Raw genomic sequence first — 27,387 nt, 5'->3', positions numbered from 1 at the left:
AACTAACTTTATTTTCTCTTCCTCATAAACCTTTATTTGCAAATGTCTAGTACAATTATTCTAGTCAGAACTTGTTTGGTACCTGCATACTTAGTATGCACTATAAAAATGAAAATTAAAATTTTAGCTTTCAAAAAAACACATTAAATTTGACTTCTAACTGTTATGCATTCTATAATATGGCTAAAGTAATTTCTAAATATATACGGATAAAATTTACTTTAGGGTTGATTTGTTTCACTTAAAATGTTTTCCTCTTAAGTTTCAAAAATACAATATAAATATGTGACATCATCCCTCTCCTTCCAGCAAAAAAAAAATCTGGAAAGAGAACATATAAGAGTCAAACCCTGAAGAGAACATAAAAGTCTCAAGTGCTATAAGAACTCACTATTTCCCATACGGAGAACGTTTCTATTTCCCCTTACATTTAAATACATAATAGGAAAGAAATGAAATGCTGACGACAGTGGACTTAGAAAAAAACTAATGAGCTCTCGGGGGAATAGAGGCGGAGAGAGGCTGCTGCTGACTCACCTTTCTCCAAGAAAACTATTCGTGGCTTCGGTATCTGTTGGAGAGTCCTGCCTGGTTCAAAATCTGAGAAAGTCCACCAAGTAATTCTTCACCTCAAAATTCAATCTAATAAATATAAAATCACAGCTATCCAAAATAACTACAGGTTTCTCTAAATCATTCTACTTGAGAGGCCACTTTTCACAAAACAAAATGAAAAACTGTTCCAGAATGCATCAACCATTAAATATGGCCAAAGCCCTATGAGTGGGTGTTTCCCAGTCCATGACTGATGCCTATGGGTCATCACTCACATCCAGGAAATACTTGGCAGCCTTGTTAAAAATTATTTCTGTGGCATAGAAACAAATCATAGAGATAGTAGTCATAAAGAAAATAGCTTTTCCTTTGGCAATGTTACAAAAGTGGTGATAAGATCCAAAAATAATGGCTATAGACTCAACACATTCTTTGGATGCCCAAACTACACTGGGCCCTCTTTACTACCCCCATATTCCTATACTTTTCCTTTCAAGCACCATCAAAGCTGTAATTATACATGTGTACAATTAATTTATATATATATTTATAGATTTTTAGAGAGAGGAAGGGAGAGGGAGAGAGAAAGAGAAACATGGACTTGAGAGTGGAACATCGATCGGCTGTCTCCTGCACGTCCCCTACTGGGGATTAAGCCCACAACCCAGGCATGTGCCCTGACCAGGAATCAAACCAGCAACCTTCTGGTGCAAGGGATGGGATGATGCTCAACCAACTGAGCCACACAGGCCAGGACCTGTATAGTTAATCTTATTTATGTGGTCTATTTCCAAAGAGAATGTTTCCCAAAGATCAATATGTCTGATGATGCTTAGTTAAGAACTAAAGGATGAATAGGCAGTAACTAAGAGAAGAGTGGGAAGAAGGACAATATTCTTAACAAAGGAAAGACTTTGTGCAAAGGCATTGAGACAGGAAGGAAAGCAGCTACTTCAGAAGTCCAGATGACGACGATGAAGTGATAATGGTCATCTTAGTGTAGTAGGTAAGAAAAGCAAACTGCAGATTTCAGATTTAGCAGATAAAATTGACACTATTTCAAGATGAATTCAATGTGATGTGTGACAAAGTGCACAGATATAAGATTATACACAGGGGTGCGCAAAAGGTTTATAGATGTTAGTATGGAAAATAATACAATAACTCAGAAATAATACAAGAATAAACTATTTCACAAACTCACAACAGTAAACCTACTTTTGAAAACCCCTGTATATTACTGTAAAATGTGTCTGCATTTCTGTATCATCTATGAAATTATTTTGTTTTCATTTAGTTTAAAATGTTTGCTCTTTAGTAATTGTCTATTTAAAGAAATAAACCTTCTAGTAATATATAAGATACTATTATTTCTAATTGTAGGGCACAGATAAGAGGGATACTTTCGGGAGGGTAAAAACCAGGTTGAACTGTATATAAAGTAGGTACATCTACTGACCTATTTTGCTTGGCTGAGGGGAAAACTAGCTAAATGACTAAAAGGAGATAACAGTTTTGTGCACTAACTCTGTTAGGAAATACTATACGATCAAGTAAAGTGTACCTATGGTAATATGATGTGGTAAATAGTGCAATAAATGCCAAGCTACAATGTTTATTTTAAATTTAAAATATCTGATTTGGAAAATTGAGAATGCAAGTAACTTCTACAAAGAAGGAACTAAAAAATATTTGTTAAATAAAGATCAAACCTTACTGCTTAGAAATGAAAGGCAAATGTAGTTAATTTTTTCTGTTTTACTGTCTTTATCAGATGCAGAGACTGGGATGCCAAAACAAAGAAAAACAGGCTAGGCATACAGATATTCTAGGAATCACTGAAATGGTAACATAGTGAACTTAAAATGTATCTAAGAATCAGATTCATAAGGCAGTGTTAAAGTAATAATAAATTATGGTCACATTATTGCAAATACTTTCAAGTACTTTATTTGCAAAATGCCACAGATGAGTTTATCTATGTCTTTAATTAGTTATTAATGTTTCTCTATGACTCTCCAAGGCCTTCAGTTAATTCCCCAATTTCTTTCAGGAGAACGTCTACAAAACCCTCTCCACACAGCTGCCTGAGGACTTTAATAATGTACTTCTCTCCTTTGCCAGCAGTGTGAACTAAATATTAAAGACTATTTCATATTTACTGCAAATAGTAAGATGAATTTCCTGTACTAGGAAAAAAAAGTGTAGAGTGGAATTCCCTTAGATTAAATGTGTCTATGATGTGATTCCACCGAAGGACTGTCAACCAGCAGAAGTTACAGAAGGGCAGATTAGCATCTAATATATTAAAGAATGAAGATCAGGTTTGTCCCAATACAGAGTTGGCAATCTTCCCAAACTCAATAGATCTCATCACTCAGTGTCCAACACAAGTTAGAGATACTACGTAACTGGGTTATTCTTTAAATTAGGAAGCTACACTCACAGAAAGGCCAGGAGAGAGGATTTAGAAGTTCATGGATCATTTTTAAGATTTACAATAGAAAACTATAGGGAAGAAAATAAATCGATGACACTCATACAACAAATATTTCAAGTATTTCTTGGTTATTTACAATGTGCCAAGCATTACCCTAGGCATTAGATATGAACCTTGCCCTAAATACTAAATAGTTCACCCTCTAAAGGGGAAGAGAAATCAGCAAATCAATAATTGCAGGTGCTGATGGTTTTTCACTAAAGCCAAACAATATTCATAGATCACTGAATCAAGAGATTTACCTTATTCAAACAACCTAACATTTATAACAAATAAGTTAAAAAATGAAAGGATTCTTCTCGTCCAATTGTTCTACGAATGGGATTTTCTTTGGTTTTCTCTGAAAGGGCAAAATTTCTACAGAAGTATTTCAGGATTTTCCTCTAAAAAGTCAGCACATTGATGTGGTGTAATAAACCAATTTAAATTCGATTCTCATGTCTTAACAAAACTACTCGGAAAGGTAGGTAAGTCACCAGGCCCTGACCCTGATGGAGTAAGTGACTTTAATGGCAGTAGAAAAACATTTCAGAATTGTTGCAGAGGTCTGTTTTAAGTATATGCATGGTAGAGACTGAACTAAATGTGCAAGTATCCCGTCTCTGCAAAGAAGATAAATTTTCTTTTTGGTTCAAAGAACCCTTAGGACAAGAACCTTTCTTTGAGAGCTTCAAAGAACTATACAGTTTCCAAAAGAGGCTGACAAATAGAATTCTACTTTGTACACTAGTTTGAATACAACTTTGAATTATACTCCACTGAGTTATGAGGTCCAATGTTCAAAAGCTACAAGGAACTAAAATACGTAAAGACATCAGTAATAATATAGCGTTCTATGCTCAAGGGATGAGATATGATCTATCAATTACTCTATGATAGCCTTAAACAGAAGAAGAAATGTCATTTGACAGAAGAACTGCTTCATTTTTTTCAGTTGAACTGCTTTTAATTTCAAGAATACCCTGAAGTCCGGCCACAGCATTAGAACCCGTTCATGTGACAAGTGTCAGGAAAGAGAAAGGTATAGATGAAAGGGTTATGACAAGAATACAGATATATAATATTTGAAAAGATCAATTCCTTCGAGAATACTTTAGGCTTCATAAAGGAGGCAGAGAGAAGCTGGAAAGTGGGCAAGCCTCAAGAGGCTATCTGACAGGTAACAGCACATGTAAATGTCAAAGAGACATGTAGGTTACAAGAGAGCCTTGAAGGCAAGGCTGAAAAGGGGGCTATCCTGTGGGAGACTATGTTGCAGAAAGATCTAGCATTCCATATAGTGAGCACTAAGAAACCACATAAAAGTTTCAGAGTACAAAAGTATTATAACCACTGGACACCTGGAAAAATAAATTTGGCAAAAGTATATGATAGGCTATACAGTACAACCTAGTTTTAGCATTATTCCTTTAGTCCCTGCTTTTTAGTCCTACATACAGTTTCCCACTCTCAATTCCTTAATCTGTGCAAGAAATTAATTATCCACTTCTGTAAAACATTAGCTAGTACAATTTAGTAAAACCAGCCAATTTCATAAATATACTCCCTATACTATTATCTAAGTCATTAATAATACTAGCTTGAAGAAAATTCTATGGAACTTAACTTCATACATTTTCATCTCCTTTCATACTGACATTAAATTATGTAAATTAATCTTTGAGAACAGTCCTTTAAAATTAGTTATAAACCTCATTATAAACCTCTCAACCCCGTAATGCACACCACTCAGCCCTTCAGCTTTTTCTCTCTACATTTATTCTCATGGTGACTCCATGCAGTATTATAGTTTAAATGTCATCAATATGCAAAAACCTACATAATTTCTATTTCCAGCCCAGGCTTCTCCCAACAACCAACTATACGTACCCACCTGTCTACTTGACATTTCTGCTAGTTCCACACCTAAAAGACATCTAAATGCAATATATCAAAAACAGAACTTCGAATTGTTGCCTGAAAAACCTATTTCTCCTTTCTTCCACATCTCAAATAATAGCCATTGTATTCTTCCAGATGCTCAGGCTAAAACTGTGGAGTCCACTGTGCCTTCTCTCTTGATCTGACACTCCCCCTTCCATCTAACCCATCATAAAAATCCTGTCAGCTCTCCTTTCAAAATACATACAGAAACACTTAGGCATATGCAAAAATCTAATCACTTCTAACAAGCTCTTCAGCCCTCTCGGTCAAAGCCACTATCATTTCTTGTGTGTATTATGCAAAAGCTGAACTCAGCTCCAACTTCAGCCCATATTCTCCTTCAGTCTCTTCGTAACAAAGAAGCCAGGCTGGCCCTGTCAAATTATATTATCTGCTGAAAACCCTTAACAGCTTTCATGTCACCAAGAATAAAAGCTCACTTCCTTACTATGACTTTCAAGGTTAATGTGAACTGGCCTCCCATAGTCTCTCTGACTTAGACCTCCTACTTCCCTTCTCATTCATTCCACTCCAACAATACTAGCCTCCTTGCTGTTCTTCCTACATAGCAACATGCTCCCATCTTTGGACCTTTAAAAATTCCTTATGCCCGAAATGCTGTTCATTCATATACACAGATGCACTGCTTCATTTAATTTAAGTCTTTGCATAGATGTCACTTTTTCAATGAAATTAGTCCTTGTATCCCAAGCAAACCTGGCACTCAAGATCCCCACCACCTTTCCATAGAATGTATAACTTTCTAATACACTAATTTACTATTTTTATTGTTCATTGTCTCTCACTCCCTACCCACATGAAACTCCATACAGGCAGGTGTTTTTATCTGTTTTGTTCACTAATAGATGGATGAATGAATCATGGAACAAAATAATTTGCTTTGCATAAAATGAACACCAAACTCAAGTCCCTAACTCTGTAGAGGAAGAACTTAAAACCCAGTTTGATTTGCACAAAGTCAAATGTCAGTAAGTGACCCAGTCCACAATAAAAGCAGGTCCCCGTGGCCTAGGCTTTTTTCCATCAGGATACACTAGTGGAACATAAGACAATTCATATAAAAATACATTTTAAAACCAGCAAACAAGCATACACACATACAAAAACACCGGCACAGTTAGAGACACATCTTATATTAAAATATTACCATTGTCAAGTAGTATTATACAAGGTAATCATATAACTTCAAACAATTTTATTACTTACCTCTACCCCAGACTTTTTTGATGATGTCTGTATTATAGTTTCTTTGAATTTATTTGCCTTTTCAAGTTGGGCTTTAAGTTGTTCAGCTAATTCCTTCAAACAGAAAAACAAAAAAAATCGTTGTGACTATAAAGTTAAATTCTCATTGTATAATATTTCAAACTGATACAATAGAAAAAAAAATAGCATAATAAACAGCCATGTAGCCATCACCTAAATGCAACTGCCAAGTCACAGCCCAGAATATTACTTCTAAACAAACTTATCTCATTTACAAACTTCTCAAATATTCACAGCATCTTTTTATGCTTTGAAAGTAAATAATGACAAGGACATATATTTTAGGGAAGCTGGAAGATGAAGGAAATACATAACTTTAAGAATGACATTTTTATAGTTTCTTAGATATTATCAACTTCCAATCTTCAAACTCTGTTATTTGTAAGAAGGGAGACATCACAAGACTTAAAATATTACCTTCTTTATTGTTGATAAGTAATTTAGATAAAAACTGAATATATTTCATTTTTACTCCAGGAAGTCTATAGGAATTTATATAAAACAACTGACATACAAAGTAATAAATCACAAAGAAATTACCAGATTTATATGACAAGCGAAAAATAGCCTTCTCCACTGCAGTGGTTTCATAAACACAGGAAGACTTCCTTTAACCTGTTAACCTCCTAACTTGGTGACCTCTCTTTCACTATTTTAACTAATTCTTTAGTGCTTTCAAAATTCAAACTTTATTTTCTTGCTACAGTTATTGTTGTGTGTCTCTCTTACCAATTTCTGGGTTAAAGTTCTGAGTTGGAGTTCAGTGTTACCAAGGACCAGATTCAAACAGGGAGAGCAGCATACCCAAGATATGCCTTTTATTAGACATAGGAATGAATAAAAATGGAAGTATCTTGTCTGGCCACCTTTAGTTCTACTAAAGAGTGCCAAATTAAGCCCTGGTTGGTGTTGCTCAGGGGTTAGAGCATCGGCCGGGGCACCAAAGGGTCGAGGATTCTATTCCCGGTCAAGGGTACTTAACTAGGTTGCTGGTTTGGGCACATGAGGGAGGCAACCAATGTGTCTCTCTCACATTTATTTTCTCATTTTCTTTCTTTCTCTCTCTCCCCTCCCCCTTCCACTCTCACTGAAAATCAATGGGAAAGATATCCTTGGGCAAGGATTAACAACAACAACAAAAAGGTGAACTGTTAGTATACCAAAACAGAAGCTACTTATATTTAAGTTTGAGATGAGTACTTACATATGATCATGAGGGAATCTATTCTGTCAAGACATAAGAAGCTATCTGACTTTGCTAATCTATCATGTGCAATGTAACATGTATTAGTATAACAGAAATGTGACAATAGACATATAGATTGATTGATTGATAGATGGATGCAGCTCTTACCAAATCATCCCTATTTCTATTCAATTTTGAGCTAAATCAGTCTTAAATCACAGCATTATTACAGAAATTAAATGAGCTAACCCACACAAAGTATCTAACACTATCAGGAACAAACACATTTCCTTAACATTTGAATAAATTAATTAACCATCCTCTTAGGAGCTCATATTTTAGGTTCCTACGTAAGGGAATATAAGAAAGTAATGCATGTCCTTAACAATGCATGACCAAAAACGGGAAAGAAGTCAATGATATCTTTATCTCCCTCAAATATGTTCAGTAAGTTAGAAATGCAAGAATAAAGCACATATCAAAGCAAAAAAGAAATTAAAAGGCTTTTAGTTCCCTAAGATCTTAACTTTCAGAAATCTGACAGAGAAAGTAGGTAATTTATTTAGAAGTAGACAAACAGTACTGTTTTAAGAAGTGTTCAATTTCTTTAAAGAATCAATAAGCAGCAGTTATCCTCAAAGTGTGCTATATCCACACTGTTAAGGAAAATTCCAAAATTACTCATCAGAAGTTAAATATTTAATTACTGTTCTCCAAAAGAACAACATATAAGTCTCACCATGTTTCCCATCATCTCTGCCTTGATGATCTTGGCTCCCAACTTGTTCTTCTCATCAACACTCAGGATGTGGATGGACCCACTCTCTAGACGACTTCTGTTGGAACAGGACAGATTAAGAGCATATGAAGTACAGACACACTGCAAATAACAGCATCAAGACTCAAATGCTACTTTAATTGACCTCTACAAAGCATCAGTACCAATAGATCATGATTCACAGACATATGTATCTCTCAATGCTCCACCATAAACTAATAGTTTAAGGCTCTGTGTCAGAATGCCATGATGGCCTATGGAAGTTATAATAATTAGTGAACAAAGTCACAGTAACAATGAGGTAAATAATATAAGTCAACTATTCTTCATTATTTAATATTCCCATACCCATTCTAAAACAAGGAGACAAACAAAAATAAATAAAAACACTAGAATCAGGCCATAATACTACATATCTGAGGAAACTCTTTTCATTCAATGGGATATTAATAATCCAAGGAAATGACACATTTAACTGCATTCAAAGCATAAAAACAATGAGCATGTGTTCTTTTGCAGTCAACCCAGAATTAGTCAGACAACTTACACTAATTTATGATTAACATCATGTACCAACTCTATACTAAGGAAGCTTCACAGAAGAAAAGAGACATTTTAAGCCAATGTCAGATTCCTGGCATATAGAGTTGCCCCAGCTTGCTGCCCTAAGAAAGCCTTAAGACCACAATGCCGGGAGGGTAAGCCCAGACAAAGACTGATTCCTCAGTACAGAAAGCATAGCTAAGAGCCCAAGAATTCCCAAGTAGCTAAAGGAGAAAGAGCTGCAGAGAGTTCCCCTGAAGTGTTCAGCAAGAAGCTACCCACAGTCAGAAAAAGAACCATGCCAAAAGGTTAGAGGAACAGTATTCAGCACTCCTAGGACAGTGCCTGGTCTCACTAGCCAAACTAGGAAAACTCACAATTCAGGAAGCACTACATAGAGTATTAGGGAAGGATCTTGCTTCATTAGTGGGAAATAAGCCCTAGACTAAATGCTGTTCTGGGCCCACCTAACGAATGTTAAAGCAGCAAGAGTCAAAGGATCAAACTGCTTCCAATTAACTTAACCATGTCCCAGAACAAAGCTCAACAATATTTACAGAAATGCAAAAATATTCAGCACTCAACAAAGTAAAATTCATAGTACCTAGTATCCAATCAAAGATTACCACACACATAGAGACAGAAAAATAAGAGTCGTCATTAGGAGAAAAAGCTATGAATCAAAATCAACCCAGAACTGACGCAGATGTAAGAAACAGCAGACAAGGGCACTAAAAATTATTATTATAACTGTATTCCACATGTTCAAAATGTTAGAAACAACTATGATATACAAGAGATCAAAATGAATTTCTACAAATAAAAATTATGCCTGAGATTAAAATAAAATACCCTGGATAAGAATAATGGAACATTAGACTGAGAAAGAAAAAAATTGTAAACATGAACATTTGAAACACATAGAGAAAAAAAATTTTTAAATGAAAAGAACACAAGAGAGCCGTGGGACAGTTTTAAACACCCTAATATTCATGTCATTCATGTCCCTAAAAGAGAGGAATGGGAGACAAAAGAAACAAAAGCCAAAACTTTCCAAATCTGTTAAATACGAAGTTCAAGGAACCCCAAGTACAAAAAAGAAAAAACTGACATGAAAAAAAGCTTCACCAAGGCATATCGAATTGCTCAAAACTAGTGATAAAGAGAACATTTTGAAAGCAGGCACAGAGAGAAAAAAAGATAAATTTATGCACATAGAAACAAAGGTAAGTATGACAGCAGATTTCTCATCGGAAACAATGCAAGCAAGACAACATCATCTTTAAAGTACTTTAAATTGTCGACCTAGAACCCTGTATCAAGTGAAAATATCTTTCAAAAACAAAAGTGTAATGAAGACTTTTTCAGACATAACAAGCTGAAAGAATGTTGAAGAGAAGCCTTCAGGCAGAAGAAAAATTATACCAGACTAAAATGGATCAACCCAAAGGAAGGAAGAGCAACAGAAATTATGACTATAAGGGTAAATATATAATGCTTTTTTCTTATTACTTCAATCTCCTTAAGACAACTATTTAAACAAAAATAATAATACATGAGGGGTTTATGAAAAGTAAAAGTAAAATGTATGACAACAGTAACAGAAAGGACAGGAGAAGAGAAATATAAACAAACTATTGTAAAGTTCCTATGCCATAAAGGAGTGGCCTAATATCACTGGAAGGTGGGTAAGTTAAAGATATATACTATTCAAAGCTAAAGAAATCACTAAAATAACAAAAAATACATATAACAATAAGAGAAATGAAATAAAATCATAAAAACTTCTGAAGAAGTCAGATAAAGAGGAGAAAGAAAACAAAGGATAGGACAAATAGAAAACAAGAAAATTAGATTTGAACCTAATTATACCACATTACATATAAATGAAATGAAATTAGAAATCATCAACAAAGATCACTGAAAAATCTTCAACTATTTGGAAACTAAACAGCATACAAGTAAATAACCCATGGGTCAAGAACAAAATCAAAAAGAAACTTTAAAGTACTTTGAACTGAATAGAAATATAAGCACAACATATCAGAATCTGTAAGATGCAACTAAAGCAATACTTAGGGGGAAGTTTATAGCACTAAATACTTTTGTTAGAAAAGATCGCAAATTAATGACCTCAGCTTACAACTAAGAAAGCAGAAAAAGAGCAAATAAAACCCCAAATAAGCAGAATACAAGAAAAAATAAAGATCAGAGTACAAATAAATAAATAAATAAATAAATAAATAAATAATAAAAATAAAGACATTCAATGAAACCAAAAGCTGCTTAAGACAATCAGTGAAATTGATAAACTTCCAGTTTTACTGATCAGGGGGGGGAAAGATACAAATTACCAATAAATGAGAGAAGCATTTCTCTCATTTAAGCATCTAAGCACCTTACAAAAAGATATCCAGGTGGCAAATAAGCACATGAGGAGTGCTCAGCATCAGTAGTCATTAGGGGAACAAATTAAGGCCATAATGAGATACTACTACACATCCACTACAATAGTTAAAATTAAAAAGACTACCATTCCAAGTTCCTAGAAGGATGTGGAGGATCTTGGTGGTGATGTAAAATGACACAACTACTTGGTGAAACAGTTTGGCAGCTTCTTAAAATTTAAACATATGGTTACTATGTGATCTAACCATTCCTCTCCTAGGCATTCACCCAAGAAGAAAGCAAGCATTCATACCTACAAAGACTTGTACCTGAAAATTCAAAAAAGCTTTACTTATAATAGCCCAAAAATGGAAACATTCTATATGTCTACCAACAGATGAATGGAGAAACAAATTGTGGTACATTTACCACTGGTACACTACTAACCCCCCCAAAAAAGTAACAAACTATTGTTACATACATGAATAAAACGCAACATGAATGAAACTCAAAATTATGCTGAGTTTAAAAAGCCAAACAAAAATAAGAGTGTATGACATATGATCCCATGTATGAACTTTAGAAAATGCAAACAAGTCTTTAACAAAAGAAAGATGAGTGGTTGTCTAAAGGGGTTGGGAGGGCATGGGGAGAGGTGGGAGAGAGGAATTATGAAAGGGTACCAGGAATCTTTTGTTTGTGAGAATATACATATTTCAAAACTTACCAAATTATATACTTTATAGTATATGCGCAACTTATTATATGTCAATTATACCTCAATAAAGTTGTTTTAAAAAACCCTCAAAGGGGTATGACAATAAATTTAAAAAGCAGAAAAAATCTGTCATAAATCTCAAATATAAAGATTACTAGTTTTCCTGAATTCCTATATTTCATCATACTCTACTGTAATTAACCTGAGCCTTCAACATACATTCTGAGCAGGTAATAGAAAAATATATAAACAAACCTCCAAATCAAAATTTAACCTAACAATCATACACGAAAATTATTTGTAAATAGTGAATTCCTTTTGGGCAAAAAATAAAATATTTTAATAGACAGCACTTGAGTTTTTAAAAAAAATACATCAATCTCTGCAGAAATTCTATATGAACCATTTCTTCTCATATTGGTGAAAGGAAAGGCAATACTCTGGGGCTTAGACTAAGAAACCTGAAACATTTCATGTAAAGCACCATTAGAAAGTAATCAAGTTCTTTCAGTTCTACATTTCAAAAACCAATTAAGACAAACAGCAGGGCACTGCATTTGTGTAAGCAGGAAAACTTTGTTACTTTTCATATGCTTCTGTGGACTGAGGTACTGTTTGTATCATTAGTTGTATTTTTTATATAGAAAATCGTTTTTATCACTTTCTAAAATTAAATTCTGAGGCACAAGTCATTTCTATTGTATTGTGAATGTAATGGATTTGAATTTCAGGCAACCCAATCATATTTCAATAAAAATTTTACTTATTTATCAACACTTCTCAATTTGCATTCTTTCTCATTCAATTTTCCAAAATTCTCTGCTCTGAAAATTTACTATTCCTGTCCTTTATGAGGAAATCATAAATATGAAATTTTTACATGTATGTATAATATAAAACAAGTAACAACAGCCATGCCCTTTCTGAAGAGTATCAGTACAATTATTCCCGTGAGCTCAGCTTGCACCAGGGTCCACAGTAACTGCCCAACTTCCTAAGGGAGCAACTTCCTGGCTGCTTTTCCTTCTTTTCCTGCCTTTCTTCACTGCCAAGTACTTAAGCACCTGATCAGGTCTTTGTGCGGTTTTTTCCCTACAAAGTAATGTTCTAGTTCATCCATTTTCATCTCAACACCAGCCAACTGAAAAAATTAAAAATGGAGAAAAAATAAAATGAGTAAGGGGGTGGTTTCCCCAATATTTCTCTACACCTTTCTGTTAATCCAGTAGATGCTTACTATAATCCAGACACAAGTCCATACAGGATTTTTTATTGCATTCAGTTATTTAGAAAATAAGCCATCCTACAAGAAAGCTTAAGTTTGACAGGATCAGAAGAATGACAGTTGAAAGGCATCCATCAATCCATCTCCTTTTAAAGAGAGAGATTTTAGAAATGTTAATAAACTACTTTATCAAATGGCAACAGATTCATGCCAACTAATAGATATGGGTCATAATAAAAGTACAAATACCTAAAAACAGACGACTAAATTCTCAGAGTTCCTAATGCAAGCTTTTCATGAGGCACTAAAAGCTTTTTCTTTACAACACCAATCACTACCTTGCATCACCCTTTCAAGAAGCGGGAAATCACTCTTACTATTATGAGAAACAAGATGTTCCAGTCAGATTCACATCTGGACTCTGCCATTTATAGCTTTATGATTGGGCAAATATCTTAACCTCTTGGAGGCTATAGAATCGAGAAAATGATTAATATTTACCCTCACATTATTGGGATTAAATAATGTATAAAATTACAGTAAATGTAGTAATATACGGAAATATAACAGAAGAAAAATAACTGTAAAGTTATCTAATTTAAGTTCCAAGGGACATCTTAGATACAAAAATAACCTCCCCTTCAGTCCAGATACTTTTTTTCAAATTTGAATGAGTAAAAGAAACAAACAGTCTAGACAGAGCATTTACCCTGGTGCTCAAGAATGGTTAGTTCCCTCTGCCAATAAAAGCAAATTACTGAGTCAAAGAAGAATCCTCCAATCAGTTCTCTGTTCAACATGCTTCAAATCTAATTGTGAAATCTCTTCAAGAACAGTTTAAGAAAGAATGTCTAGAGCTGGTACACACATACGAAGTAACAGATCCTTGCAAGGGGCGAAAGAATAAAAAGTTTCATCACTGAGTCAAGCCCCTCCTCTCCTCTACATTCACTCCTCTGGTTCCTGACTGCTTGTCTCTCAGCTACAGCCTCTTCACCAGTGTATCAGCCTTAAAGCTATTCCATTTCCCAAACTAACCTTCACACCACCTTAGGATCTTTCTAAAACACAAATATGATCTAATTTCAAATCCTTGAGATACTTCTTCCTTATTGCTACAGGATACTGTCCAAATCATAAACGTGCTTCCGAAGCCATTTACAGGATAAACAGGCAATATTTGCAATATCTGCTTACCATTTTCCTCCCAAAAGAGAGGCTAATGTATGCTAAGCACTTTAACAAGATTTAAAGATGCAAAGACTAGGAAGAGATATACCCTTCTCTCAGGCAGCTACTGCATCCACACTCCAAAATACTATTTGCAAATGCCAAACTATACCATGCGGCCGATCTCCATGTTTTTCCCTCGTGTTGGTTGCCGTTTCCCACTTACTGCTTAGTGGGTTACCCTTCAAGAGCGCAATACTTTTCCTTACACAGTTTTCCTGGACTCTGTTCCTCCTAATCTTACCCCAGAAGAGTTAATCACCCCTTCTTGTATGTAAGTACTGCAACTGTTAACTACCTATACTTATAAGTATCTTCCCATTTATATACCATATTTGTTCACATGTGTATGTAACTGCCTCTTCAATATTCTGAGTTTCTTGAAAGCCAATACTATGTCAATTATTTTTATATCACTAAATCTAGGAAATAGAGTATCTAGAAAATATAAGATGAACAGCAGAAAGAATTTATCAAAGTCATCTAATTTAAGCTCCAAGAGACATCTCTGATGCAAAAACAACCTCCCCTTCAGACCAAACACTTTTTCTCAAATTTGAATGAGTAAAAGAAACTGTTTCTCAAACTTTCAGTTCCCAAGGAATACTTAAAGCAAACATGATGTACACATGGACTAATCATTTTAAGATAATTTTGTTCCAAAGGTTTATCAGTATTTTTTGGTAAAAGCAAAATAAACTAATATCGGTAGCCATAACAATGAGAGGACTTTTCATTTTCATGAACTGTGTATGAACCAAATTGTTACATCTTGTGTGTTTTTTCCTGAAGCTATCAAACTCACTGTGGTCCCAAAGAAACACCAACATTCTGGGGAATCATATGGTGAAAAACACTAAGTCCTCAAAAAAGAATTCCCATAATTTTCTTCCATCACCCACAATCTGTAGCCACACTTTCCATTTCTTTAACATTATCGCCCAAGGCTAATGCTTTTACTTTGTACGACTACACTAGATCCTACACTCATCCAAATTAATCTTGGGGTCTTGCTGAATTACTCCATCTATCATCTCTCCATATTAGCTTCTTCTAAAAATGACTCTTTCCCATTAAAATATAAACATATTCAAGCATCTGCACCTTAAAAGGAAAAAAAAGGTAGAGTGAGGAGACACTTCGTTTAACCATGTCTCCTACATATACTTTCTATCTCTACCATCTCATAGCCCATAGTCGTAATTTAGTCTATGAAATGTGGCCTACAAATCATCTTTTACAATGATAATTTTCTTGATTATACTACCAAAGACCTCTATTACTATCTATCCAAAGGCTCATCTTGTCATTTTACGTGACCCTTCCCTTTTTCTGAGGAACATTACCCTTCCCTTCACCTCTCAGTACACAAACTTAAAAATTCAATCAAGAGAGGGTATGCTGAAGGTACACTGGAATCCCACCAAAGCTCACAGTTTCAAGAAGATAATTGGAAGCACCAGAGACCTTTAAAAGGGGCAACATGCACTGCCATGAAATTCATACTCCACAACATTTTGGGAATTGGGAATATTTTCTAACAGGAATGAAACAGTTTATTAGTAGATGAGTAGTAGGTGAGGATAAATGAGATGATATACAAGAATTCTAAACATGTCTAATATTTAGTATCTTAAATATTAATAGACACTTAACATACTTAATAGGACAGTAACAGGCATCAAATAAAGACATTAAATGAGAGGTTTTGGGCACACAACGACTAAGGAATACATTATTTCATCTTGCTAATACCAGAGCAAAACACTGCTCTGCAAAAACAGCAAGGAACAAGCCCTTCCCTTCCCTAAGCATTTTCAATGATGAGTAGATGCTCTAAAGGAAACATCACCATATCTGCAATTATTGTACAAAAAGAAAAAAGTATGAGCTTTTCTCATTTCCCAAGATTACTGCTGTATTCCAGAATTCCTCTTCATAATTAATTCAAAAAAAAACAACCAGCCCTATTTTCACATTAAAATGTATTCTCTTAACACACACACACTCCACATGCCCCTCTCACTGAAAACTTTTGAGGAAGAGGTAATTAAGAGCTCTAGCCCAATGACATTTCTGAAACCTTGAGTCTATTACACTGGAATTATTCTTTGCCTGCTGACAGTGTTCACAGGTCTCTTCCCTTTAACTATCTTTTCTCACCATCTGTTCTCCAATTGTCTCTCCTGTCTAAGGGTCTCATGACTACACTCAGAGCCTTCAGAGTCCGGCATCCTTCTCTTGTCCATCAAGGCTACCACAGCAAACTGCCAAGAATGACATCCAAAGGTTAAAACATGATGCAAAATGAGTTAGCTCCTGATATTAACTTTTTTAAATCTAAATTAAGGATACCACTTTAGTTTTTGTTCATATTATATACTATAGGTTTCAAATTCCTAAAAATACGCAGCTAATATATTTTCCAAAGGAACAAAATTACATACACATTTTATTTTTAAAAATAATACGCTTAAAGTTCTTCATCAACTGGGCCACTACTAGAGTGCTTTTTGGCTATTTTAGAGAAGGCCTAAAAAGGCCAAAAAAAGAATGACGTCTGATCACATTAAGGATGAGTGAAAGAATGAATGAGAAAAAGAAAAAAATGGAAAACAAATGATGAAAAAACTGTAAAATCACAACTATAAAGAGCTCTCACAAAAAAAACGCAAAAAATAGGAAAACACATGACTAGCTAACAAAAACAAAATAAAAATGAACAATATTTATAAAAATATGCCCAACTTCACCCATACTTTAAAAAATGTTAAATCAAGAAAAGATTCTGAATATGGCCAAGATTAACAAGTTCAGTAACAATACTGGCAAGGAAGGGAAAAGTCACTCTCAGCTGTGACTGGTAAGAGTGTAAGCTGGTTGATAAAACATGTAATTCTACTCCTTGGAATTTATTTTACAGCTATACTTAAATAGTGTGCAAAGATACGCATACAAAACTATTCATGGGAAGATTATTTGTAAGAGCAACAAACTATAAACAACCTAAAGTACTGAAGACTGATGAAAAATGTTTAGCTTATACCTAAGTTTTACAATAGAGTATTATATTATATTGTAAATAGAATATTAAAGAGGCTTTAAAATGAAAAAAGTACATACGTATGGGCTGATGTAAAAAAAGATCTTTAAGATATACTGATTAGGGGAAAAAAGGTCAGAATAGTCTATACATTGTGAAACCATGTCACATATATATATATAAAGTTTTTTATATATAATTACATTGTATATGTTCTCTCTTGTAAAAGACCCAGGAAATGGCTAAGTGTTACATATAGTTGCAGATAAAATTCATTACAACTGGTTAAATTTTAATTTCTGGTAAACAACAAATTTTTTTAGTACATGTTCAAATATTGCAAGGGACTTACTTTTTTTTTAATTTGCTAAATCTGGCAACACTAGTTGCATAACACTGTGCACGTCACCACCTCCGTTGCCTTAATTTCTGCATGTGGATAATGCAGGAGTCAGATTATGATTTCTTCTAATTCTAAAATCAATCCTATGATTTCTTTTTTCCTAGTTTTAAAATTCATTAGTTCTAAAGCTCCCTAGAAATCTGACATTTTATAAAGAATTCAACATACACCCAGGATAATGTTGAGACAGATAAACAGCTTCTAATAATCCTTCACTGAACTCTTTTCAGTCCCTAAAAATAGACATTCTTCAAGGGCCTACGCTGGTCTCCTTTACACTGCTCTGCACACTGGGGAATTTTTTTCTTTCACATACATGACTCCTAGATTGCTCTTTTCCTCTCAAGTTAATCAAGGAATTCACGGAAAGCCTCAAACCATGTGTAACATCAAAATTAATGCAGCTAACAAAGAACATTATTTTCAGACCAAAAAAATACTGCTTTTAGTGAGTGCCTGTGTTACAATATTTCTATCAGAAGCTTAGAATTTAAATATGATGTGCAAATATGAAGCCATTAGAGAACCAGACAGAATACTAAGAGTATGATTGCAGCATATACTCTACTTAGCTGCAGTCACAGAATTCAAGACCTACAGATTACCCAAATGCTAAGCCAACCCTAATGATACCAGGAAATAAGAGCTTCATCCCACCAGCAACTGGGGACTGGAATTAATCTACCCTCCTGAGTACTGGAGTAAAGCCTGGACAATTATATATGCACACAGCCTTAAGATATTCTCTAATCCCTGCCATGTTTATAAAGTCAACACAACCAGATTTCTCCTTTGGTTTCCTGGGAACAAAGCCATGCCTTGAACCAGAGTCCATTTGACTGGGCCTCCTGTTACTTAAGATTTCCCAGCTTCCTCCCACTAAAGTAACACTGTGCTTTATAATCCACAGCTTCAGATGGCATCATTAACAACAGTGATTTACCACACTCATGAGCCTGAACCACAACGCTTAAACCTACTACTGTCGCCCTAACCTGTTTAACTCAGTGGTTAGAGCATCAGCCTGCAGACTGAAGGGTCCCAGGTTCGATTCTGGCCAAGGGCACGTACCTCAGTTGCAGGCTTGATCCCCTGGTCAGGGCACATGCAGGAAGCAACCAATCAATGTGTCTCACATTGATGTTTCTCTCCCTCTCTCCCTCTCCCTCCCCTCCCCCTTCCACTCTCTCTGAAAAGCAATGGAAAAAATATCCTTGGGTGAGAATTAAAAAAGAAAAAAAAAACTACTACTGCCACCACTGAATTCTCTTATTTCCTAAAACCTCTTACTTTAGTGTAGCATTTATTTGGAGGTATTTTTAAACATATTCTGATGATTATTCGAGTATAATTTAGTCATTACCCTTGGATACTCATTTTCTATTCATGGTTATCTCCTACAAGCCTACCTCTATGGCTAAATTAAGTTTTCCCAGGTCTGAGTCCACTCTTCCTGGGTTACCTATTCTGCTAACCCAGCCCTATATATAAGTACAATAGTACAAGAACAATAAAACCAGTAAGTATCACCTACTTCCTTAATTATTATAGATACAACCACTATCCTACCTATATTTTGCTCTGAAAACTCTAACATTAGCTTTAAAGCCTGTCAACTATCAAAAGTGGATTATTTTTCTCTCTGCAAAACCACCACCACAAGCCATGCTTCCCCGTGCAGGGTCTTTCACATTCCTTTTTCACATCTTACTTGGGTTATAGCAACATATTTCCCTTTAGTCTCCCAGTCCTAATAGGCATGCGATATTTACAATTATGATTATTCTCAAAAATTGAGTGATTTCCTTTGAAAATAATATGAAACCAGTAACAAAATACATCAAAATATTTCTTATGGCGTGGCCATTTTAAAATATTAACAACTCATTTAGTTTTTTAGGCTGCAAAAAAGCAACAAATTTTGAGCAAATATAGCTATTGAATTCTTCTAGCTTTTTTTGTTAAATAAAACTATGAAATAAAATTCAATCAATAAAATGAAACAACAGAATTGTTAAATGTATGTATCTTATCTCTTCCATCAAGTTTAAGAAACAGGAGATCACAACTCACATCTAAATAATCACTGATGTTCTAAAGATACAATTCAGTTCATTGAATCCACTGAAACTTAATAATTAATCAGTTTAAAAACAAATGACAGAATACCCAGGAAATGAAGACTCTGCATCCTGGAGATGTTCTTTTTCAAGAGAGTCGTCCCTGGGGCTTTCATTGCGCGAGTTTTCTCTTGCACCTTCCGCAGTGTGCCGATAGTCCGCACCATGACTGGTTTCTAACGGCTTTCTATTAGAACGTTTCTTCTCTCCTTCTCTCTCATCAGATCGACTCCCTGATGAACTTTCTTCACTGTTCTCTGTGGGTTTTCGAAAACCACAATGCACAGAACCCTGAGCAACCAGTGTTGAAGACAAACTGGGTGGTTCAAAATTTCTGCCCCTGCGATGGCATGACCGTTCATCGTCATCAGAGGGCCTTATGAATTTAGGTCTCAAATTTCCAAGAGAAGACGACTCCTGATTTTGCCTTGAGTTGGAGTCTCTTCCATACACTTCTGAAGATCCAGATCTATTATCTTTTTCATCACCACCAAACTTATCTTTACTTTTTGTAATATCTGTTGAACTATGTCTATCCCTTGAACTTTTATTATATTTTATCAAGTCTGATTTTCTACTTTCTTCACTGCTTTGTGCTTTATCTGAATATACTGGCTTCCTCCAACGTTCTCGTCTACAGTCTTCTTTTGTGGATGCAGTTTTTTCAGCTTCTTCTAATTTCGACTGAAATATTTCCATTGACTAAAAGGGGAAAAATTAAACAAGACACATCAAATTTAAAAAGGTTCAATGACTTGTACCCCATATGCCACTGTGCCATGATGCAACGTTATTAGCACAATGAAAGAAAAACCCAGCAAAGAGGTAAAAAAAAAAAAAAAAAAAAGACCCATACAGTCATCCTACCCGATATGGGCTAAACCATGACCCCTCAACCAAAGTCACATGTTGAAGTTCTAACCCAGAGTACCTCAGAATGTGACCCACAGGGAAACGGTCTTTCAAAAAGGTGAGTAACCTGGCCGGGCATGGCTCAGCGGTTGAGCATCGACGTAGGATCCAAGCGATCGGGGTTCGATTCCCGGTCAGGGCACATGCCCAGGTTGTGGGCTTGATCCCCAGTCAGGGGTGTGCAGGAGGCAGCCGATCAATGACTCTCTCATCACTGATGTTTCTATCTCTCTCTCTCCCTCTTCTTTCCTCTCTCTAAAATCAATAAAGATATATTAAAAAAATAATAAAACAAAATAAAATAAATAAAAAGGTGAGTAAGTTAAAATGAGGTCATTAGGTTAAGCCCTAATCCAATCTGACTAATGTCCTTGTAAGAAAATTTGGACACACAAGAAGATACTAGGGATGCACACAAAGTGAATATAAAATGTGAGACACAGCGGGAAAGCAGGCATTTACATGCCAAGAAAAGAGGCCTCAGAAGAAACCAAACTTGCTGCCATCTAGATCTTGGACTTCCGTTCTCCTGAACTGAGAAAAAACAAATTTCTGTTGTTTAAGTCATCCAGTCTGCAGAACTTTGTTATGGCAGCCCTAGCAAACTAATACACTACCCAAAATTAAATAATTTTTAAAATATGATTAATCAATGAAAAATTACCAAATAAAAAAAAAATCTGGAAACTGAAAAGGAACCATTTAGTAAAATACACAATACAGAAAACAAAAAAGAAATGCTTTTTTAAAAAAATAATTCCTACTGTCACTGAGATTCAAGAGGTTGCTGCATTGCTAAAACATAACAGATTCCATGAAAAAAGCAGAGTTCAAGAACAAGAAAGACTTGTAAATAAAAACTGTGTGTCTATAAACACACAGATACAGTGAGTGGAGGAACAGAATTTGTGAGTGGAGGAGCAAGATCCAAATTTGTGAATTCAACAGTAGCCCAGGAAGTCTCAATATGTAAGAAAAGACAGTAAATAAATACATTATAAGGAAAAAAGAAACAAGGACACTTAATTCTGAAATAATTTAACATGCATGTACGAGTACTTACAGAAAGAAAGAGCAAAGACTAACAAAATATAATAAAATTTCCCCAGCTAATTTTCCAGATCCAAAGGGCTCATCCAATATCCATAGGAGGGAAGAAAGTGAAGCATAAAAAGACTCATACATTAAAAACCCTAATTCCTGAGTCTCAACATTCACATAAAAAAGAATTCTTCAAAACCGCTGGATCAGAGGAAGGAGAGAATAAGTATAGTCATGTAAACAGATGGGAGTAGGTAAATAAAGAACACATTACCTACAAAGGGAAGAAAGTAAGACTGTTAACAACTTCTCATCTATAATTCTAAATGCAATAAGATAATGGAATAAATATCAATTTTTTTTAAAATTATAAGACAATTCTATACATAGAGTTCAATTCACAATCAACTACACTACCCTAGTATTGACAAAAGAAAATCATTTTCAAAAATGCAAAAAATCAGAAAGCAAATCGTTTACTAATTCTGGGGAGGAAATTACTCAGGATCAGTAAACTAAGCCATAAATGAATTAGGGCAAAGATCACTGAAAAAAGGAAGGCTATAAACGAAATGGCAAATGTAATGAGTAAGTCTAAATAACTGTTCTTACAGTTGTGAGGTTTAATAAAATTGTCAAGAATAAGATGCATATTTTTAAATTTATAACAAACTGGAATTAAAATTTCAAATTATTTCAATAAAATCTGAGAGGTGAGGTGGGGAATCAAAACACACTGAAGTTATTACCTTGCACTAGACAGAGATAATCCATAACATTTCATTTTTTTTCATTATTTTTAAAATATAGATTTAACTTATTTCTTAAACTCAATGACAACGTAAATAGAATAGAAATGATGGCAATGAGGTGGGGGAAATATTTTCTTTATGAAAGTACCTCCTCATAGGCAGCTATACTTAGTGGCTTCTTAGATTCAATAAAATGTGATCAAATAAAGACAACAAAACAGCAATTACCACAATTTACCCAATGCTTATTATATTACATTGTTTGCCTAATTTAAGTAGGCTCTAAGAATACTACCTAAGGTCAAATCTATGTACTGACCATATAATCTTGGTTAAGTTATTTAACCTGTGTCTGCCTCAGTTTCCTCATTTGCAAAACAAGAATAATCATACTGTTGTATTAAATAATCACACAAAGTATTTTAACAGTGCCTAGCACATGAAAAGCACTCAAATAATTATTAATGTTCCCAACAATTCTATGAGATTGATACTAATAGTCATGTTTTTAAAATAGGGAAAAAAGAATGAAGCTAAGGTTACAAAGCAATAAAGCAACCAACCTGATACTGAAATTCAGGACCATATGACTATATAACCAATATTTTTAACTACTATGTCAAAATGCCTTCATCTATGATTCTTAACTGTTCTAAAGAATTAAGAAATTATATAAAATGTCACAATCCAAACAATAAACTTATAATTATCCCTATCAAAACTTAATAAAAATAACATAAAAAGAAAACAAAAGGCCATATACATAAAGATATAAATTCAGTAATTTGAGATGAATTGCATTAATAGATTTCCTAACGTTGAACCATTCTGGCATTCTTCAAATGACTCCTATTTTTTTTAATTTATTTTTTTTTAAATTACAGTTGACATTCACTATTACATTAGTTTCAGGTGTACAACACAGTGATTAGATATTTATATAACTTACAGAGTAATCCCCTGATAAGGCTAGTAGCCATTATCAAATAGAAGAGTGAAATCTTGCCACCTGTGACAACATGGATGGACCTAGAGGGGTATCATGCTAAGCGAAATAAGCCAAAAAGAGAAAGACAAATACCATATGATTTCACTTATATGTGGAATCTAAACACAAAATAAACAAACAGAACAAAAACAGACTCATTGATACAGAGAACAAACTGATGGTTGCCAGATGGATGAAAAAGGTAAAGGGATTAAGAAGTACAAGTTGGCAGTTATAAAAATAGTTACAGGGATGTAAAGTATAGTCAATAATATTATAATAACAATGTATGGCACCAGCTGGCTACACACACAGACACACACACACTCACAGACATATACACATGTATATACTCTTTTAAAAAGTTGTATTCCAAAATTCTGAAATATAACAAAAATTCTGGGGAGAAATACTGAAATATATCAAAATTTCAACAGTGTTATCTCCAGAGGTATACTATGGAGACTTTCTTGTATTATTTGCATTTTCCTCACAATGAGAAAATGTTATTTTTACATTAAACATGCACACATTTAAATTTTAGGTACTTGTGTTTTATATTCTTTATGTCAATAAAAATGTTACTTAAATTTACATAATAATGAAAAGCAGAAAATGGCTTCAACAGTATATACATTTAAAATTTAATACCAAATCAATTCAAAAGTGTTTCATGGCACTAAACACTGACAAAGTTAATGAACTTAATTTCCTACATAACTCTGAAAATAACACGTCTCCTTAATATGAATACTCACCCCATATCTTTCAGCTACAATGTCTTCAAAATTTCTATTTTGTTTTTCAGCTTGTTCCTTCATTCTTTGGTAAGACTTCCTTAGCCAGCTTAATCCACCATCTTCTACTACTGAAACTAAATTTCAATATTAAATGTCAGTTATACTTTTCATGTGGTATAACAGAATTAATATTTACTTATTGCTAGTAAAGTCACTTCTAAAGTATAAAATTAAATATTTTTCTTGAACATAATCATAAATGTGTTTAAAATTCAACATATATTTGAGTGCCTAACATCATGATTCACAATAGTATTATCTGCACACTGGGTTAACTGTAGTTCAATAAACTTTTAGTTGAGTTGTCAATGCAACACTAAATTGGCATATAAGTATTTTTTTTAATTATAGCATCAGGTATAATTATGTCATGCTTACATGTTGTTTCCATCTGCTGGAAAGTAACAGCACTATCTTAAGGTCAATACAAATTTTATGAATGCTGGAAAAGTAGAATTTCTGAATATATAAAATCACATCTTTAATGTTTATACATTTTCATGAAATTTCAGTTAATACATTTTACATTTTGTTATAGAATGTAACAAACCAACACATTATTTCCTCACAGAATCATACTTTGTATCAACCCATTCAAAATAAAAACTCAAATTAAAAATCACTAATAAATATAAAAATGTAATCCATTTGCTCCCAAGTATATCATCTTCCCAATTACTAATAATTTAAATAAGGCTTCAAAGACTGCAAACATTTTATCATTTTTTGTCATATGTAAACTGAACGTTTAGTAATAATCCATAGATGCTCATAATATGAAGCTATACAAATTTCACAGGAGATAATCAATACACTTAGAGTTGTTTTTCAAATATAGACACAAACAGATAATTACGGACTTGATCAAAATTACAGTATCAAGCAGAAATATTAAAATAACCAGTTATAAAATTCAGATTTATTAAATCTCAAAATCTGATTTGGTTATTAAGCATTTTTGAAATTCATAATACATCTTGCCAATCTACCAACAAACTCAGTTCACTGCCTTAGGAATACCAAGTTATAAGAAATGCCTGGGTCGCTACAACTAAAATACAACAATACCTTTAGTAACTGATGACGTATTACAGTCTTCTGGTGGAAGACCTGTCCCACCATCCTTCCAGTATGGATTCAACTCTCTTTCCAGCAGCCTGGACTAGAACAAAACATTTTCAGAGTCATAATTTAAAAGTAATTCCACTATAAAATGCATTAATAAATAACGTGTCTCAGATTCAGTTAACAGTTGTCACCTTGGACAAATATTTAAAACATTCTTAAGACATACTCTTCTGCAACTTTCAGGAAATAACATCTAAAGCAACATTCACCCAATGCTTCCATTAAATGCCTGCTATGAATCAGAACTGTACTAGATACAGAAGATATAGCAATTAATATGCCTAAGAGATGAGGCTGTGCAATAATCAGGGACTAGGCCACATTAACCATTTTAAACTGCTGTTAAGGTTTTATTCTGGGGCAACAGTGAGCCATGAAAGAAAGTGGCTTCCTATTACACAAAGAGCAGGCTTGTTTCAGAGTGGAGGAAAGAGTGAAGAAGTGCAAGGTCACAGGCAGGAACCCAGTCAGAAGATGGCAGCGATAGTCAGGGAAGAGATGATGGAAGTCTAGTCACAATTCTTGTGACTCCTGTGTTCCAAGCACTATGCTGGGCAAGGGGGCTATAATGAATAAGCCAGGCACAGTCCTTGTCATCAAAGAAAATATGGTCTAGAGAAAAGGGAGAGACAACTAGGTAAGTGCTATAAAGGTAAAGGGTGCTACAGAGCCACATATCAGAGGGTCCTAACATGACCTTAGGAAGTCAGGAAATGCTAGAACTAGTAACAGCAATTAGATGGAGAAGAAGAGAAAGAGTTAAATGGTCATTTCCAGTAAAATGGTCAACTATGCTAACAAACAGAAAAATGGTGAATAAAATTATTTTTTTAAAAGGCTTTTAAAATGTATCCATGAGCTGACAAAAAAGTAAAGAATCTTCAAAAGACAGATTTCTGTACCAAAAAAGACTCTGTCACCTCTACTGCAAAACCTCACAGTATCTATAATCAAGGAATTTCTGCCAGTGGCCTTATCTAGACACTCAAAGAGAAACACATCAGATACTCAACAGGATAATAAAGGCTGGAACTATGAACTGAGGAGGACAACTGACAACAGGCTAGACAAATTACAAGATACTATCTGAAAACATACTAATGAAAAAAGATTGAATATGTAAAAAAACTACTACAAATTGGAAAGAAAAAGAAAACTCAACAAGAAAAATAAGCAAAAAACATAAGCAAGCAGTTCATAGTTTAAGAAATCGCTGAACAACCAAAAAACATAAAAAGCTCTCTCGTAGTAATCAGATAGACACAGATAAAAACAATAAAATACTGTTCCTCATCTATTAATTAGCATGACAAAAATCTTAAAGTCTGACAATACAAATACTTAGTATGGTACAAGAACATACATTGCTTGGGCAGTATAAATTGTTATAATCTCTTTGCAAGTACTTATAAAAGATAGGTGCATACTTTATTCTATTTTTTAATCCTCACCTGAGGATATTTTTCCCATTGCTTTTCAGAGAGGGTGGGGGGGAGAGAGAGAGAAATATCGATGTGAGAGAGACACATTGATTGGTTGCCTCCCACACGTGCCCCAACCAGGGCCGGGACCGAGCCTGCAACCAAGGTATGTGCCCTGGCTGGGATCGAATCTGGAACCCTTCACTCCTCAGGCCGATGCTTTAACCACTGAGCCAAACCAGCTAGGGCAGGTGCATACTTGATAACAGCAATTTCACTTCTAGATATGCACCCTGCAGAAATTTGAACACATGTGCATGAGAAAAAATACAGGGTGGGGCAAAAGCAGGTTTACAGTTGTTCATGTGGAAAATATAATAATAAGAATATAAGAATAAACTCTGTGTTTTGCACATTCACAACTGTAAAACCTGCTTTGACTCCAC

The 27,387-nt window shown here is 34.4% G+C and overlaps 1 protein-coding gene across 2 annotated transcripts in view; it reads right to left on the bottom strand.

The window, feature by feature from the left end:
• The window catches only part of CWF19L2 (CWF19 like cell cycle control factor 2), a 90,257-nt gene that overhangs the window by 48,310 nt on the left and 14,560 nt on the right, over positions 1–27,387 (bottom strand). For both annotated transcript variants that reach the window (XM_081155536.1, XM_081155537.1), the window contains exons 6-10: positions 25,461–25,554; positions 24,351–24,466; positions 19,949–20,601; positions 8,191–8,287; positions 6,206–6,298 (exon numbers count right to left, since the gene is read on the bottom strand). In XM_081155536.1, coding sequence (XP_081011662.1) covers positions 6,206–6,298; positions 8,191–8,287; positions 19,949–20,601; positions 24,351–24,466; positions 25,461–25,554 — 1,053 coding nt within the window. The remainder of the gene's footprint in view (positions 1–6,205; positions 6,299–8,190; positions 8,288–19,948; positions 20,602–24,350; positions 24,467–25,460; positions 25,555–27,387) is intronic.

The sequence above is a fragment of the Miniopterus schreibersii genome (assembly GCF_964146895.1).
Source record: "Miniopterus schreibersii genome assembly, chromosome: 12".
NCBI classification, from domain to species: domain Eukaryota; kingdom Metazoa; phylum Chordata; class Mammalia; order Chiroptera; family Miniopteridae; genus Miniopterus; species Miniopterus schreibersii.
This window is presented reverse-complemented; position numbering and strand designations above follow the sequence as displayed.